This window comes from Saccostrea cucullata, unplaced genomic scaffold, assembly GCF_032062105.1.
Source record: "Saccostrea cucullata isolate Sc308-1 unplaced genomic scaffold, CSIRO_AGI_Scuc_v1 ctg163, whole genome shotgun sequence".
Classification (NCBI taxonomy): domain Eukaryota; kingdom Metazoa; phylum Mollusca; class Bivalvia; order Ostreida; family Ostreidae; genus Saccostrea; species Saccostrea cuccullata.
Genome location: NW_026933609.1, coordinates 576,610 through 591,615, shown reverse-complemented (window position 1 = coordinate 591,615; position 15,006 = coordinate 576,610). Strand labels below are relative to the sequence as shown.

Sequence of the window (15,006 nt, the reverse complement as noted above, 5' to 3'; positions counted from 1 at the left end):
AACATTTTGTATGAACAATTTCTTAAATGAGGTAAATTATTGAAAGACAAGTTTACTAAATGAGAATATCAACAGTCTTAGTTAAAGTCATCATTTAGTAAGTTTTGTGGTCGATAAAATGACCTTGTCAGCAAATATACAATCTATAATTGATTCAAATGCTGACTGACATTTTTCATAATAATTATTAAATCATTCCGAATTGTCGACGTTTTTTTAATATTTCCCAATATGACAAGGAGCACGTGATCGGTCGGCAGAGGATGCTTATTCCTCCATGGCACCTGATTCCGCCACTGATGTTTTAGAGGTCCGTGTTTTCTCGGCTCCTGATTTGTATTGTTTGAATGGACGCTTCGAGTTTGAATATTCTGCTCGTCATTTCCATATACAAAGGGCGTTCAATAAATAATGTCATTTGGGCTCGGAAAGAATAAAAAAAACCGCTTTTCTATGATTTAGTCTGAATGATTTAATTAAAAATTCTCTTTTAATTAAAACACATGCCCGTAACATTTTTATTCAATTTCTAATTGTTTTTAGATCACATTTTTGAGTATGACCCTTAGTATTATTATAAAAAAAATAAAAGGAAAATTGTTCTTTGTTTGTTTTCTTCCATAAGCAGATTAACTCATTAACTGCTTGGAACTCGCGTAACATCGCTTGTCTTGAGGAGGTACCAGGATGGCTCAATTGCGCTCTCTCTTTTATTCTATAATTCCTTTTAAATTTGTGGACCAGAGCGGCGGCCATGGTTGGGGAGTGGAGATGTTACCCAACCTGTATAAAATGCAACCAAGACAGTCAAGATTCAGCTTTCCACTGAAGTCCTGTCTATCCCGGCCAGTCATTTTATACTAGATGTACCTTTGTCGATTTATATCTCCATATTTTTAATTCCTTCGAAATATGCAATAATTACTTTAAATTTTTATTTGAATTTTTCATTACTATTATTCTGACCTTGAGTACTTTTAAAATTTCGAATGCACTTTTAAAATAATTTCCAATCTTTTGCAAAATCTTTAAATATTATTTGTTGTAGCTAATTTATTCAAATATCTGACCTCTGGTCACTTCATTACCATTGGTTCCTTATTCACCCTAGCCAAATACATCTTTTCATAAACAAGCAAGTAGCAGCTGCATTCCCATGATCTATTTCGTGGGACCGTCCGATTTAAAAGTTTAATTCCTATTGATCAGCCTCTTTAATTACTTTTATCTGTAGAGCTCACGTTCGTTTTATTTTGTCAGACTAAAACTGCAAACTCATAAAATTTGTTTCATTCTTATATTTACTGCAATTTTTATTATGATAAATCCCCCTACTTTCGAAAATCTTGTCCCCAAGATTTGTTTAAAGAGATTATGATACGAAATAATCTGTCTTGCTGCGAATTTCACATAAAACCGAATGTTCAAAGTGATATTTATTTGATATTATCGCGCCGACTAAAAGTAACACAATTAACGTTTTTTCAGATGGCTTTAACAAATGAAATACATAGACAAATATTACTAAATATTATGTTATCTAAAAGCACACACAAAGGAAGAGAATTACAAAATACACTTTCTAAAAAAATTTCAACATATAAAGACACAAAAGATACGAAAAACACTATGTACAATTGTCTTGGTTTTTTCTTTCTCTCTCTCTCTCTGGGCAGTGGTGGCAGTTTTTGCAGAAAAAATACAGTAGTGATAAAAAAAATCGTAAAAAAAATCTTGATTCACAAAAACAAATACTTTGACACTTCATCGAATATAAACGCTCTCATTATATAGATTGAGACACTTTTCAAAAACACTCCAAAAATATAATTGTCGATGAATGTACCCCTTTTTCACAATTGACAAAAATATGTTTTTCACAGTACCGCAAGGTATACACTTTTATTACTATACATAATCTCATTCTAATGCATAGTCCTACATCCGACGTATACTCTATCTGCTTTGAAAAAAAAATCTTTAAAAGTTAAGTCTGTATGAAAGGAGGAATGATTCTCGTAATTATTTCGGAAGAATGGAAATAACTTTATCCCTTCCATTACGACCATTTTTCCTTCAAAATTGTCTCACCAAACCTCATGTTTGGTTGACTATTATAAAGTCTCGACTTAACCTTTAACCTAAATGAATGGTATAAGGGTTTCCCTTTACTATCTTGCAAGGCCCTTAAAATACCCATTTATAGGTTTTAATTAGATCCTCTCGCAAGAGTCTGTGACTTTACTTTCAACCTAAATGAATGGAATCAGGGGTTTTCCTTTACTATCGTTCAAGGCCCTTCCCATTTAGGATCTATTTTTGTAACGTGCTTTACCTATACAAATGGTCAACGGGGTTTCCTTTACTTTTATGACCCTTCCCATTTATAGGTTTTTTCTCTTGATTTCGTCTCATAAATATAACTTTAAGAACACTACATCTCATATTATGCAAGTCGCTTTATATTTGCTTATAAGCGTCAACAATCTTATTATCAGGTAATTCATAAAACATTGCCCATGTAAAAAAAATTATCAACATTGTGACAACATTCTAAATACCGTCGTCGTAAAAAAATTTCTTGCATCACAAAGGTAGACATTTTGAAAAAAAAAAATGCTATCCTACCTGTACTTAATTTTTTTTTCAAAGTCTTACTCGTAGGACTGAAAAGTAAATTGTCCAACAATTGGATAATTCGTCTTCACATCGGCACTTGGATTCGGAAGGAGGGGTTCCGGCACAGAATTATAGTCGCTATCTTAAAATACATATATGAAATTGTTTCTTTTTTCGGCCACCAAAAGACGGGATGGTAGTAGTCGTATCAAATGTCCTATTAGCACAAGAGTTTTTAAATCTTTTCGTATTCAATGGACACCTGGTCGGCACATGTTCGTTAAAACGTGTTAGTCCTAGTTTTGTTCTGCCCAGGGAGTGTCAGTGTTTTGGCCTCGATCGTCTGACGGCTCTGGTCTGTGTCTCGCCTGTTTTCAAGTCCTCTGTTCGAAAATCCAGCGGGATTGTGCACTAATCCTCGTCTGGGGGGTGGGTGACTTAGAGAACTGTCAAAGGCTATTTCCATCCTTCTGAATCTGACCCTATTTCTCCACCATTTATTATAAAAAAAAATAAAAAGAAAATTGTTCTTTGTTTGTTTTCTTCCATAAGCAGATTAACTCATTAACTGCTTGGAACTCGCGTAACATCGCTTGTCTTGAGGAGGTACCAGGATGGCTCAATTGCGCTCTCTCTTTTATTCTATAATTCCTTTTAAATTTGTGGACCAGAGCGGCGGCCATGGTTGGGGAGTGGAGATGTTACCCAACCTGTATAAAATGCAACCAAGACAGTCAAGATTCAGCTTTCCACTGAAGTCCTGTCTATCCCGGCCAGTCATTTTATACTAGATGTACCTTTGTCGATTTATATCTCCATATTTTTAATTCCTTCGAAATATGCAATAATTACTTTAAATTTTTATTTGAATTTTTCATTACTATTATTCTGACCTTGAGTACTTTTAAAATTTCGAATGCACTTTTAAAATAATTTCCAATCTTTTGCAAAATCTTTAAATATTATTTGTTGTAGCTAATTTATTCAAATATCTGACCTCTGGTCACTTCATTACCATTGGTTCCTTATTCACCCTAGCCAAATACATCTTTTCATAAACAAGCAAGTAGCAGCTGCATTCCCATGATCTATTTCGTGGGACCGTCCGATTTAAAAGTTTAATTCTTTTTGATCAGCCTCTTTAATTACTTTTATCTGTAGAGCTCGCGTTCGTTATCTTTTGTCAGACTAAAACTGCAAACTCATAAAATTTGTTTCATTCTTATATTTACTGCAATTTTTATTATGATAGTATACTGGAATATGGAAGATCCTATGATTTGCTGTACGAGGGGTGTTAGAAAAGTTCGCGGACAAGTTCTGTTGTGAGCGTGCTATTTCCACGAAACCGGTCAAACTTTCCAGATAAAATCTTAACCTATTTTTCAATAAATATACAAAAAATTGGTGCTCTCCGGTGATCATTGAAAAATATACGGGTTTTTTATTTTGATAAATCTTGCTTCACGGAGCATGCTCCATTTTGGCACGTTTACATTACAAAGACTCTTCATTAAAATTAAAGATTGAACAATTGTAGCGCAAAGAGATTTATAATATTTTACTTATCGCTAAAGTATTTATGAAACCTCACTTGGAGAAATTTTGAATTAAATTGGAGGGTATATGACTGTTTTATAGCCATTTATAAATGATCAACACGTAATAACACAAAATCGGAACGTCATTGAGCGTCATCACATGGAGCAATGCACTACGTAAAAATTATGTGTGTAGACAGTAAAATGTCTAAAAAGAGATTAAAATTTTCAAGATGAATTTCCTACACACACAAAGGACAAAAATTTTCAAATGGTTGTGACTTCATATAAATGGAAGGATTAACATTTTGAATGACTAACTTCATCGATACTTCAATACCCTCCTATCGCATGGACGTTGTGCCAATTTGGTTTTGCATAGTTTTTATACCTGATCAATTCACTGCAAAGACGTTTTTAAGATCTCAAAAATATCCGAATAAATACAATCCGAATTAGTACAAAAGACATTATAGTAGAAAGGTTACATGTCTTGATATAGATATTCAATTTTAAAGTAGAAAAAAGATAAGAAAAATCTGAAGAAAGGAAATATTTATAGAACTGCGACAAAGCCTAACGGATTGGTTGTCACGTCGCCTTACGTCAAGGGATTGCTCCGTGAATCCTATGACTTCATAGTAAAATCGTTGTAAATTTTCAGGAGTTTAGTAAATGGACCTGATTTTTTACATACTAATAAACAAAATGTAGGAATTTATTCAGACATAGGCCATACTTCACAGTACACAATAGATTTTCTGTAATTCAATGTGTCCGCGAACTTTTCTAACAACCCTCGTACTTGTTTTTTTCTTTCTGATAGATGTTTATCTAAGTTTGGGAAATGAAACAAGTCAATGGTTGAAAGATCTGGCAAAATTTGTTGGTGTGACAAAACATTAACTTTCTGTTTATCCCCAAAACTCCTTTACTCTTCATGGCCTGTGGGTTTGGACGCTGTCAAGAATAAATTTAATGTAGTGGATTACTCATTCTGTTTCCTTCCTCCCATAAACCTTTAATTTTTTTTGCAAAAAAATTGTTTTCTAGACTCCCCCAGAAATTGAACTTCTTCCCCGAATATGAATTTGAACAATAAGATTACTAATGTTTTAGAAAAAAGCATATAAAGCCGATTTTGTGCTTTTGCAATTCTTTGCTCTTTTTAAGCCTTTGCAGTTTTGTCAAGTGCATCTTATTGTAAATTTGCTTTGAGGGTTTAAAAGCAAAATGGATTCAAGTTTCATTATCTGTTTGAATTTCAGACAAACGTGGATAAGAACAATTTTTGATTTTTTAAAAGAATTGTTTAGATATTCCTACACGCCGTCGTGTTCACTCATTTTTCAAAATATTGGGTGACCTTTCAGTGTTAAACGTTTTTACCCACCAAATGTTTCTTTACAACAGTGTGAACTACCCCCAAAATGATTTCTATCAATTTTGCTATGTTTCTGTCAGTGTCTTAAAGTCAATAAAACATAATCAGTGATAATTTGTTGAATTTTCGCAAATATACATTGGTTGTTGTAAGTCCTTGTTGCCAAGGACGGTACCCATTTTTGATGCCCATTATATAATTTTTGTTCATTGAAATCCACTTGTTCACGTGTCTATAAAACAGACAATGGTTGCTGTAAATTTCACATACTTCAGGTAATATATTTTTGGGATATTAACAAGTTTTACAGCTGATTTAATGAAGCGTTTAATTTTACTCTAGTTTACTGATTCTTGACCATTCATTTTTAATGCAGTGTCTCGAATAGCCCTTGTTTTCCAGCTTCCCACAATGAAATAATGCGATGAAAATTGGTCACATAACCTGTTATCAATTCATTAAAGACTCAATAATGAGAGAAAGTCAAGTTTAATGTCATATGATTTCTATGTTGTATGTCATCGAGCTAATGACATTATTTATTGAACGTCCCTCGTATTTCATTTATAAAAAAAAATATTCATATTTTTAACGTAATGACTATACAGCCATGTGTGTGAAGGGAGGGGTGGGGGTTAGAAACAACACTGTGACAGAAACTTGAGTTTGAATTGGATTTACATGTTTATACCTTCTATTTGGAAGTTCTAAATATTCGTGTGTACACTGCAATGTAGAAATGTCACACACAGTCATAAAGTACACATATGTATCTAGGAATAAAATATTTGAGTAAAAGAGTACTGCTTAGAGAATGAAAAATGTACAAATACAAATATTTTTGGCGCAAACAAAAATTACAACAAGCAAATTCAAAGAATTATGGTCCCCGCTTTAGGTGTTGTCTTTGTGGGTCGGATGTCATTTTTATGACATATTTTTTCAAATCTTGTCACATGTAATGCATATGGCATATATGAAATTTAAAGCCCTTTCTCTTCTCAATCCAAAGATATATAGAAATGAAACACCGATGACCCCGTATGGCAAAATAGCGAAGATTAAACTTTTCTTAAATGCAAATTAAATATATTGGTACCCAAAGTAGGATCTAATCACAAAAATACGATTGTGCAGTATGAAAGCCCTAGCACCATCTGTTCAAAAATTATGGCCAGGGATAAGTTTTTGAAAGGTTGGTCAAATTCCATGGTCAAAGGGTCAAAGTTGTTAGTTTCTTAAGAAAGGTCTTGCCACAAGTATAACAAAGATGAAGTAGGAAAGCCCTTGCCCGAACCATTCAAAAGTTATGGCCAAGTTAAACATTTTAAAAAGTAGGTCAAACTCCAAGGTCAAGGTCAACGGGTCAAAGTTCTTTATACCCAATGATAGGTCTTGCCACAAGTATTACATAAGTGAAGTACGAAAGCCCCTGACCGAACCGTTCAAAAGTTATAGTTTTTTCATAAGTACTGAAATCTCCAAGATCAAGGTCAAAAGGTCAAAGTTATTGGTATCCAATGAAAGGTATTGCCACAAAGAATACATATGTAAAATATGACAGCCCTAGTATCTACTTCAAGGTCAAAGGGTCAAAGTCCTTTATACCCAATGAAAGGTCTTGCCACAAGTATTACATAAGTGAAATACGAAAGCCCCTGCCCGAACCGTTCAAAAGTTATGGCCAAGGTTAAAGTTTTTTCATTAATACGGAAATCTCAAAGATCAAGGTCAAAAGGTCAAAGTTATTGGTATCCAATGAAAGGTATTGGCACAAAGAATACATACTAGTATGTGAAATATGACAGCCCTAGTATCTACTGTTCAAAAGTTTTGGCCAAAGTAAGAGTTTAAATTTTTTGTGTAAAAGTGGGTCAAACTCCAAGGTCAAGGTAGGCCAAATTTGGTGAAACCCAAAGAGAGGTCTTGTCACAAGAAATACACGTGTAAAATATGAAAGTCATAGCTCTACTAAATCAAAAGTTATGAGCAAGGTTCAAGTTTTTGTGACGGACGGACAGACAGCTATAGACAGACGGACAGACGAATGCAATTTAATGCCCCCTCGCTTTCGCGAAAGCGGGGGACAATAATTGGCAAAGGCAGAGTACATAAAATTCGTCATATGCATTTAAACAATATTCTGGTATAAAATTAATTGAGGTTATACATAATTTATACATAAATTATACAATGACTTCAATGTACAAAAAAGCAAATTCAAAGAATTGTGGTCCCCCGCTTTCGGTGTCTTTGTGTGTGAGATGTCATTTTTTTTAAATGACATATTTTTGTCAGATATGACACCCTATCAAATGTCATTTAAAAATTATCACTGAAGTTGATTTTTTTTTTTTAGAAATAAGGTCAATCGTCAAGGTCAAGGTCAAGGGATCAGTAATCATAGCACCTTCGGAAATATCTTGTCACAAGTAATGCATATGTCAAATATGAAAGCCCTATCTCTTCTCAATATAAGGAACAAGACGTGTTTGTGAAAAATCGATGACCCATATGGCAACAAAGCGAAGATTAAACTTTTCTTAAATGCAAATTAAATATATTATTACCCAAAGTAGGGTCTTCTCACAAAGAAAGAAAAAAAAAACGTTGTGAAATATGAAAGCCCTAACACCACCTGTTCAAAAGTCATGGCCAGGGATAAGTTCTTTAAATGTACGTCAAACTCCAAGGTCAAAGGGTCAAAGTTGTTGGTTTATGAAGAAGGGTCTTCTCACAAGTATTAAATATGTTAAGAATGAAAGCCCTAGCCTTAACCGTTCAAAAATTATGACCAAGGTAAAAGTTTTTTCATAAGTACGGAAATCTCCAAGGTCAAGGTCAAAAGTTCAAAGTTGTTTGTAACAAATGAAAGTTCTTGCCACAAAAAATACATATAAATGAAACAACGAAAGTTCTGTAATCCACTGTTCAAAGGTAATGGCCAAGGTAATAGTTTTAAAAAAGTAGGTCAAACTCCAAGGTCATAGGGTCAATGTTCTTGATATCAAATTAAAGGTCCTGTCACAAGGATCACATATGTGCAGTTTGAAAGCCCTAGCCCTAACCTTTCAGAAATTATGACCAAGGTTAAAGTTTTTAAAGACTAGGTCAAACGTCAAGGTCAAAGGGTCAGAGTTCTTGGTATCCAAGGAAAGGTCTTTTTACAAGGATTACATATGTGAAGTATGAAAGCCCTACCCCTTACCGTTCAAAGACTACGGCCAAGGTAAACGTTTTTTCATAAGTACGGAAATCCCCACGACCAAGATCAAAAGCTCAGACTTGTTGGTACCAATGAAAGGCCTGTGAAAGGCCTTGCCACAAAGAATGCATATGTGAAATATGAAAGCCCTAGTCCTTACCGTTCAAAAGTTATAGCTAAAGTAAAAGTTAAGAATTTCAGTGCAAAAGTGGGTCAAACTCCAAGGTCAAGGTCAAAAGGTTAAATTTGATGGTACCAAAAAAGAGGTCTTGTCACAAGAAATACACATGTAAAATATGAAAGCCATATATAGCTCATCTCAATCAAAAGTTATGGGCAAGGTTAAAGTTTTTTTGACGGACGGACAGCTAGACAGATTGACGGACGGACATATGAATGAGATTTAATGTCCCCTCGCTTTCGCGAAAGCGGGGGACAGCGGGGGACAATAATTATGTAATAATAATACAACAATCATTTCTAAATATCTGACATTTTTAAATAGATAAAGTCGTGTGTCATTTTCAGCATTTCTGGACACTGTTTGTTTAGCAAAGCTTACCTTTTTTTAGCATAAGACATATTTCATGTATTTGAAATTATTCTTTGAAAAATGATCATCAAGTTCCTTTCAACCTTTGATTATTTTTGGCAACTGAATTGAAAAATTAATGAAATTCGTCTTCATTCTCCCTTGTGGTGCAAATATTGTAAAATACATAAACAATTGTATTTGTTTTTGTCATTTTATTTGTGTTGGAGAGGACAATCTATGTTGGAATAGTTTTTGTCCAATCCCATTGATTGTTGATTGATTGTGTTTCAATAAAATATGTTGAAACCCAGAAATGAATCGGGATCGGGATTCGATTTTTTTGACACCTGACAAACGTAAACAACGGTCTGGACCCTGTAAACAAACTGACACGCGCAGAAACTAGTCCTGGGTCATCGAGGGACAAACAACAGGGAAAAAAGCAAGATTTTTTTTTTTTGTTAATTCTTTTTTAAACGAAATAATACTGCTTTCGTAAGTAATACCAAAAGATAAAACAAATATATTTCTTGGATAACCTTCACCAAAGACAAAATGTTAAATAACGATGTGTGCTGTTACAACTTAGTTACTTACGAGAATAATTTATTTCTTAGATTATAGCATATATGTAAGTAACTATGTAACTCGTCTCATTCGGCAGTTTTAGGTATTTGAAGGAAAATGCATTCTGTGGACAGCCCCATTCCCCCAGCAGACCACCATGACAGGAGCAGAGTAACCAAGGTCCTTGACTCGATAAAGAAGGCTATCTTTATACTTGGAACAGCGTGTATCGTGTTTTATGCAGCCAGTAACTCCATTACATGGTTAGTTCAAGAAATTTCTAAATAATATCTATTAAAATAGACTCCTTCACCATAACTGTGCTACTCTTGCAGGGCAAAGAGTTATTTTTGGTGAAATATGACTTGAAGGCAGTTGTTTAGAAACATAATTTTTGCCTGCATCTATCAACAAAAATGCCACTAAATGTTATTAATTTGCCCAGCAGAACAGTAGTACCACAGTTACCGTGAAAGGGCTAATAAGATTACAAAGCAAAATTCACCAAGTAAAGTACAATGTTTCAATAATATTGAGATTTTTTTTTTCAAAGCTCACCTTTGGTACATGTACAAATTATTATCGAATTGCAGTTTATGTAACATTTGTTGTTTATTAAATAGATTAAAACATGCTTATAACAAAGTGCCAGGGATGATCAATTTTACTTCATTATAAGCGTAGTTCTTTAAATTTGTTAAGTTTACAATATATATTCTAAAGTTGAGGGGAATGAAAATTACTTCACTGTAGGTGTCAATTCACTATAGGCTTGTTTGCAACAAGCATGTTTTACTGTTGATCTGATCTTTGGTTTATAACATGACATCACACATAAGGCTTGATTATTCCGAGCATTACAAGACTATTTAATCATGCAAGCAGCAATGGTTAGGAGAAAGTTTTGTTCAAAGCCGTATTGTTCAATTGTTTCCCAAAGAAAAAATGTTAAGAAGGAAAAATGCACATTTATGTATTCATCTTATGATGTTAGTTGTAATTATGAAAATAATATTGTACAATACTATACAACATAGTAGCTTGAGGGAAAATGTAGTATATCATTAGCATATACATACTAGTGTGGCATGTAGTAGGATATACTATAAGAAACTCCTTTATCAAATATAACCATATACATTGTAAACAATTAAACAAGCAATAATTACAGCGTGATGCATTCTTGGAGTTTCTATCTGAAATTCCTGGGTATTTTGTTATATTTGAACTATTTGTGTAGATTGCTGTTTGGACTACCTATAAAACTGGTTCTCCATATAGCTCGGAAAATTCATGTTTTCAGGCATTTACAGAGAATATGGGGTGCATCAGGCAATCTGTGGCAAAAAATATGGGACGGAATTTATCTCAGTTTTGGAGAAAATGATCTATTCATTGGTGTTGCTGGTAGGTTCTGTTTTTAAATTAAAATTCATCTATTGTTATTACTTGATGAATCTTTACTGTAAATCAGACTTGTAAAATTATTTTTGTCACATGTGCAGGGACCTACATTGTAACCATGAGTGTGTTCTGGTTTGCCAACTTCTTTCTCCTTATAATGGAGGTAACCAAGTGGCCAAAAAGTTTGATGAAATATAAGATACAGGAAGAGCCTCTACCAGAGGTAGGTATTAATGTGTAAGATAATGAAAAAGGGGTTTCTTAATTAACTAAATATATGATTAAAGTGATAAAAGCTAGTTCATGTCTAGTAATGGAAGATTTGAAGGCATATATTATAGCTTTTGATTTGCCTGTCTATCAGTCTGTCCACCAAACAAAATATGTAATCTTGGCCATAATGCCTGAGTTGTGTTGTTTAAGTTTTTAATTTATATTTCACATTCATATTCTTTTTGACCAGGCCTTTCTTTTGAAACCAACATTTTGACCTCTTGACTTTGACCTTATAGTATTATCAGGGGTATGTACATTTGGAAAAAAAACAAAATCGTTGCCTTAACTCTTGAATGGTGGTGTTTGAGCTTAAATATTTTACATTTGTATTCCTTATTATAAACATTACTTCAAGTACTTACTTTTTTGACCTTGTGACTGGCCATGACATTTTATATACTTTTTCCTTTGTCATGAGTTGCTACATGGGGACATCAGTGTTTCACAAACACCTCTTGTAAAAAATACTATCAAGAAACTGCTTTTCAAATGTAAGAAGTTAAAGATAATTTTCAAACTTTTTTTGTCATAACATTGTAGAAATAATGCATTATGTTTTACAAAATTTAATACCAGAAACAGAAACCGATGTTGATCAGAGCGATACAAGTAGTGTTGTTTAATCAAACTGTGATCACCATACCCTTCATGTTTGGGATGTACTACTTAATGAAGTGGAGGGGCTGTCACTTCCAAGGGGAACTACCCACCTTTCACTGGTTCCTGCTGGAATTAACAGTGTTCTCCCTTGTGGAAGAGCTCTTTTTCTACTATTCTCACAGGTTAGTGAATATGTTTTTAAGAATTAGGAATTCAATGTTATGACCTTCTAGCTTGTTTTTTGACATCAACAGATATTGAAATTGTAATGAAGAGGTGAAGCTAAATAATGAATATTTGTACCGGTAATTAAAAAATGTTCAATCACTTACAATTAATAATGATTGTTTTCAGACTCCTTCACCACCGAAATCTGTACTCCTACATCCACAAACGACATCATGAATGGACTGCTCCTATAGGCATAATTTCCCTCTATGCTCACCCCATAGAGCACTTAGTTAGTAATCTGCTGCCCCCTGTCTTGGGCCCCTTTCTGATGGGATCTCACCTCTGTTCTGCCTGGCTTTGGTTTTCTATAGCTCTTCTGTCTACCACTGTGGCTCACTGTGGTTACCACTTCCCACTGTTACCGTCACCAGAGGCCCACGACTACCACCACAAAACGTAAGTCACCTTATTAAAAGATCTTTTGTTACTTTTTGTCATGTACTACATGTATAAATAAAATATTGAATTGGAAGGTGACAATAAGTGTATGTTGGGTATAGCTGCATAAATGTTTCTCCCTGGTTGAGAAAATTTAGACAAACATAAAAGCCTCAGAAAAAAGTATAGTAATAAAAGATCTTGCGTTTCAAGAACTATTTTTTATGTTATATGATTTTGGACACCAATAGAATACTATCTGTAAATTACACACATATTGTACTTCTTGTCTTGCTATTTCATTTAATCATTTACCTTTCAATAGTATCAAACAACTCTATGTGGCCTTTGAGTATCAGTTTCTAAAGGTTCTGATATACTCATAACACATCAATGTTTGATTTATGCAATGTCTTATGTAATATATACATATTGTCTTCTTTTATAGGTAATACAGATATTTCACACCCCTCCCCCAAATATTTTACTTGAATGTTTTGGCCTGTGTATTTTCTTTGACAGAAGTATTTTTTTAAAAATAACATTGCAAGTAAACAAAGGAATGAAAGACAGCAAGATAAGAGTAAAATATCAGAAACCAAATAACTACAGATGTGTAGATAATGCATGTTGGGTACTGATTTTATATTGATTATTAGGTTTATTAACAATTTTGGAGTTCTTGGAATCTTGGATCGTCTCCATGGGACAGACACAGCTTTCCGCAACAGTAAGGCTTATCAGAGGCACATTCTTCTATTGGGATTAACCCCACTATCTCAACAGATCCCAGACTCTCAGTCAAAGAAAGCACGGTGATGCTGACCATGTTCCCATGGCTGTCTCAACAAAAGATCTGAAAGTTACCCACCACATCATTTGATGGCACTTAAATTTAATGTTTTGAAGTTGTGAATCTATTTGTTTATAATTATGACATAAAAGTATTATTGTCATGTTTTCTGCGACACTAGTCTGAAATAATTGTAAGGCTTACAATTTTCATGTCATGAATATATCATGAGAAATGATTAGATGCCAAGTGACTACCGAAAAAATTATTGCATGACACATAATTTGGTGTAAAATAAAGAATCATTGCTAAACATTGCAGTAGAGTTCTTCAAACAGCTGTTTTGGTTCATATTTAATTTTACCATTTATTGATACTACAGTAAGAATCCTTCTACTCTGTTTGTGTTTTGTTTAAATTTTTTTACTTGCTTTAATGTTTTGGGAACAAATACATGTATGTAATGTGAATAACGATTGCTTATGATCAAATTTCTATTTCTGTTTTCCTTAACGATATACTTAATTGACATCTTGTGGATGGAAATATCTAATACTCTGATATTGACAAGGTAAAAAACAGCATGATTACATGGTGTAGAAATGCAAGAATTATCGTTTTCTTTCTTATTAACTTTTCCATCAATGCTCTAATAATCATACATGTACAGTATTTCTTATACTTACTTTTAAATATCTGTATTACTATAGTATAATCTCAATTGCTTTCAGGCCTCAGTTTTATAAATAATTTCAATGTAAGCTTTTTTTTAAAAAAAAAATATCCTGATGAAAGCATGAGCTCTGAATTTCCTGGCAATTTATAATTGATAAAAACAAGACTTTTTTATTTAAAAAGCAGACACTAGTGTATGTACTTCTGTATATAAATGTATTTTGCTGATCAAAGACTTCTTTGTCTTTGTCTGGTTATTTATCATGCAGGACACCAGAAAATGTTTTTTTTTTGTTTTGAATTAACAATACGATAAATGAACAACAAAAACAATTTGTGTATCTGTTTTTTCTATCAATTCTTTGTCGTCTAGTCAGTCCCACCATAATTCCGTTGTCTTGAACAGGTAAACAAAATTATTAAATGACAATTTGTTATTAAAAGATAAGCCGATTTTTGTTGAAGAACAAGATGTGTTTTTTGAAACACTGATGCCCCCCTTCCCCCAATGACATCTCAGGACAAAGGTTAAAGTTTCTCAAATGCAAGTCAAACTCTATGCTTAACTTCCTTAAGGTCAAAAGATAAAAAATAATTGTACTTTAAAAAATCTTGTCACAAGAAAAACAACTATGAAAATTGAATACTCTAGCACAAAACCATGAAATTTTTTTTCAACAAAAGACCCAGTTCCGAAGTCAAATGGTCAAAATTGTTGGTACCCAAGGGATGATCATGCCTCAAAGAATACACATGTGAAATATAAAAGCCCTAGTACTAACCATTCAAAAATTTTGG

The 15,006-nt window shown here is 33.4% G+C and overlaps 1 protein-coding gene across 1 annotated transcript; it reads left to right on the top strand.

Moving 5' to 3' along the window:
* The first annotated feature begins 9,954 nt into the window (after nt 1-9,954).
* Nucleotides 9,955-14,541, top strand: LOC134238729 (fatty acid hydroxylase domain-containing protein 2-like). The gene is made up of 6 exons (XM_062720850.1): nt 9,955-10,114; nt 11,155-11,258; nt 11,357-11,478; nt 12,108-12,313; nt 12,486-12,758; nt 13,400-14,541. Exons 1-6 carry the CDS (start codon nt 9,969-9,971, stop codon nt 13,557-13,559), a joined length of 1,011 nt encoding a protein of 336 aa, XP_062576834.1. The 5' UTR covers nt 9,955-9,968; the 3' UTR covers nt 13,560-14,541.
* The last annotated feature ends 465 nt before the right edge of the window (nt 14,542-15,006 follow it).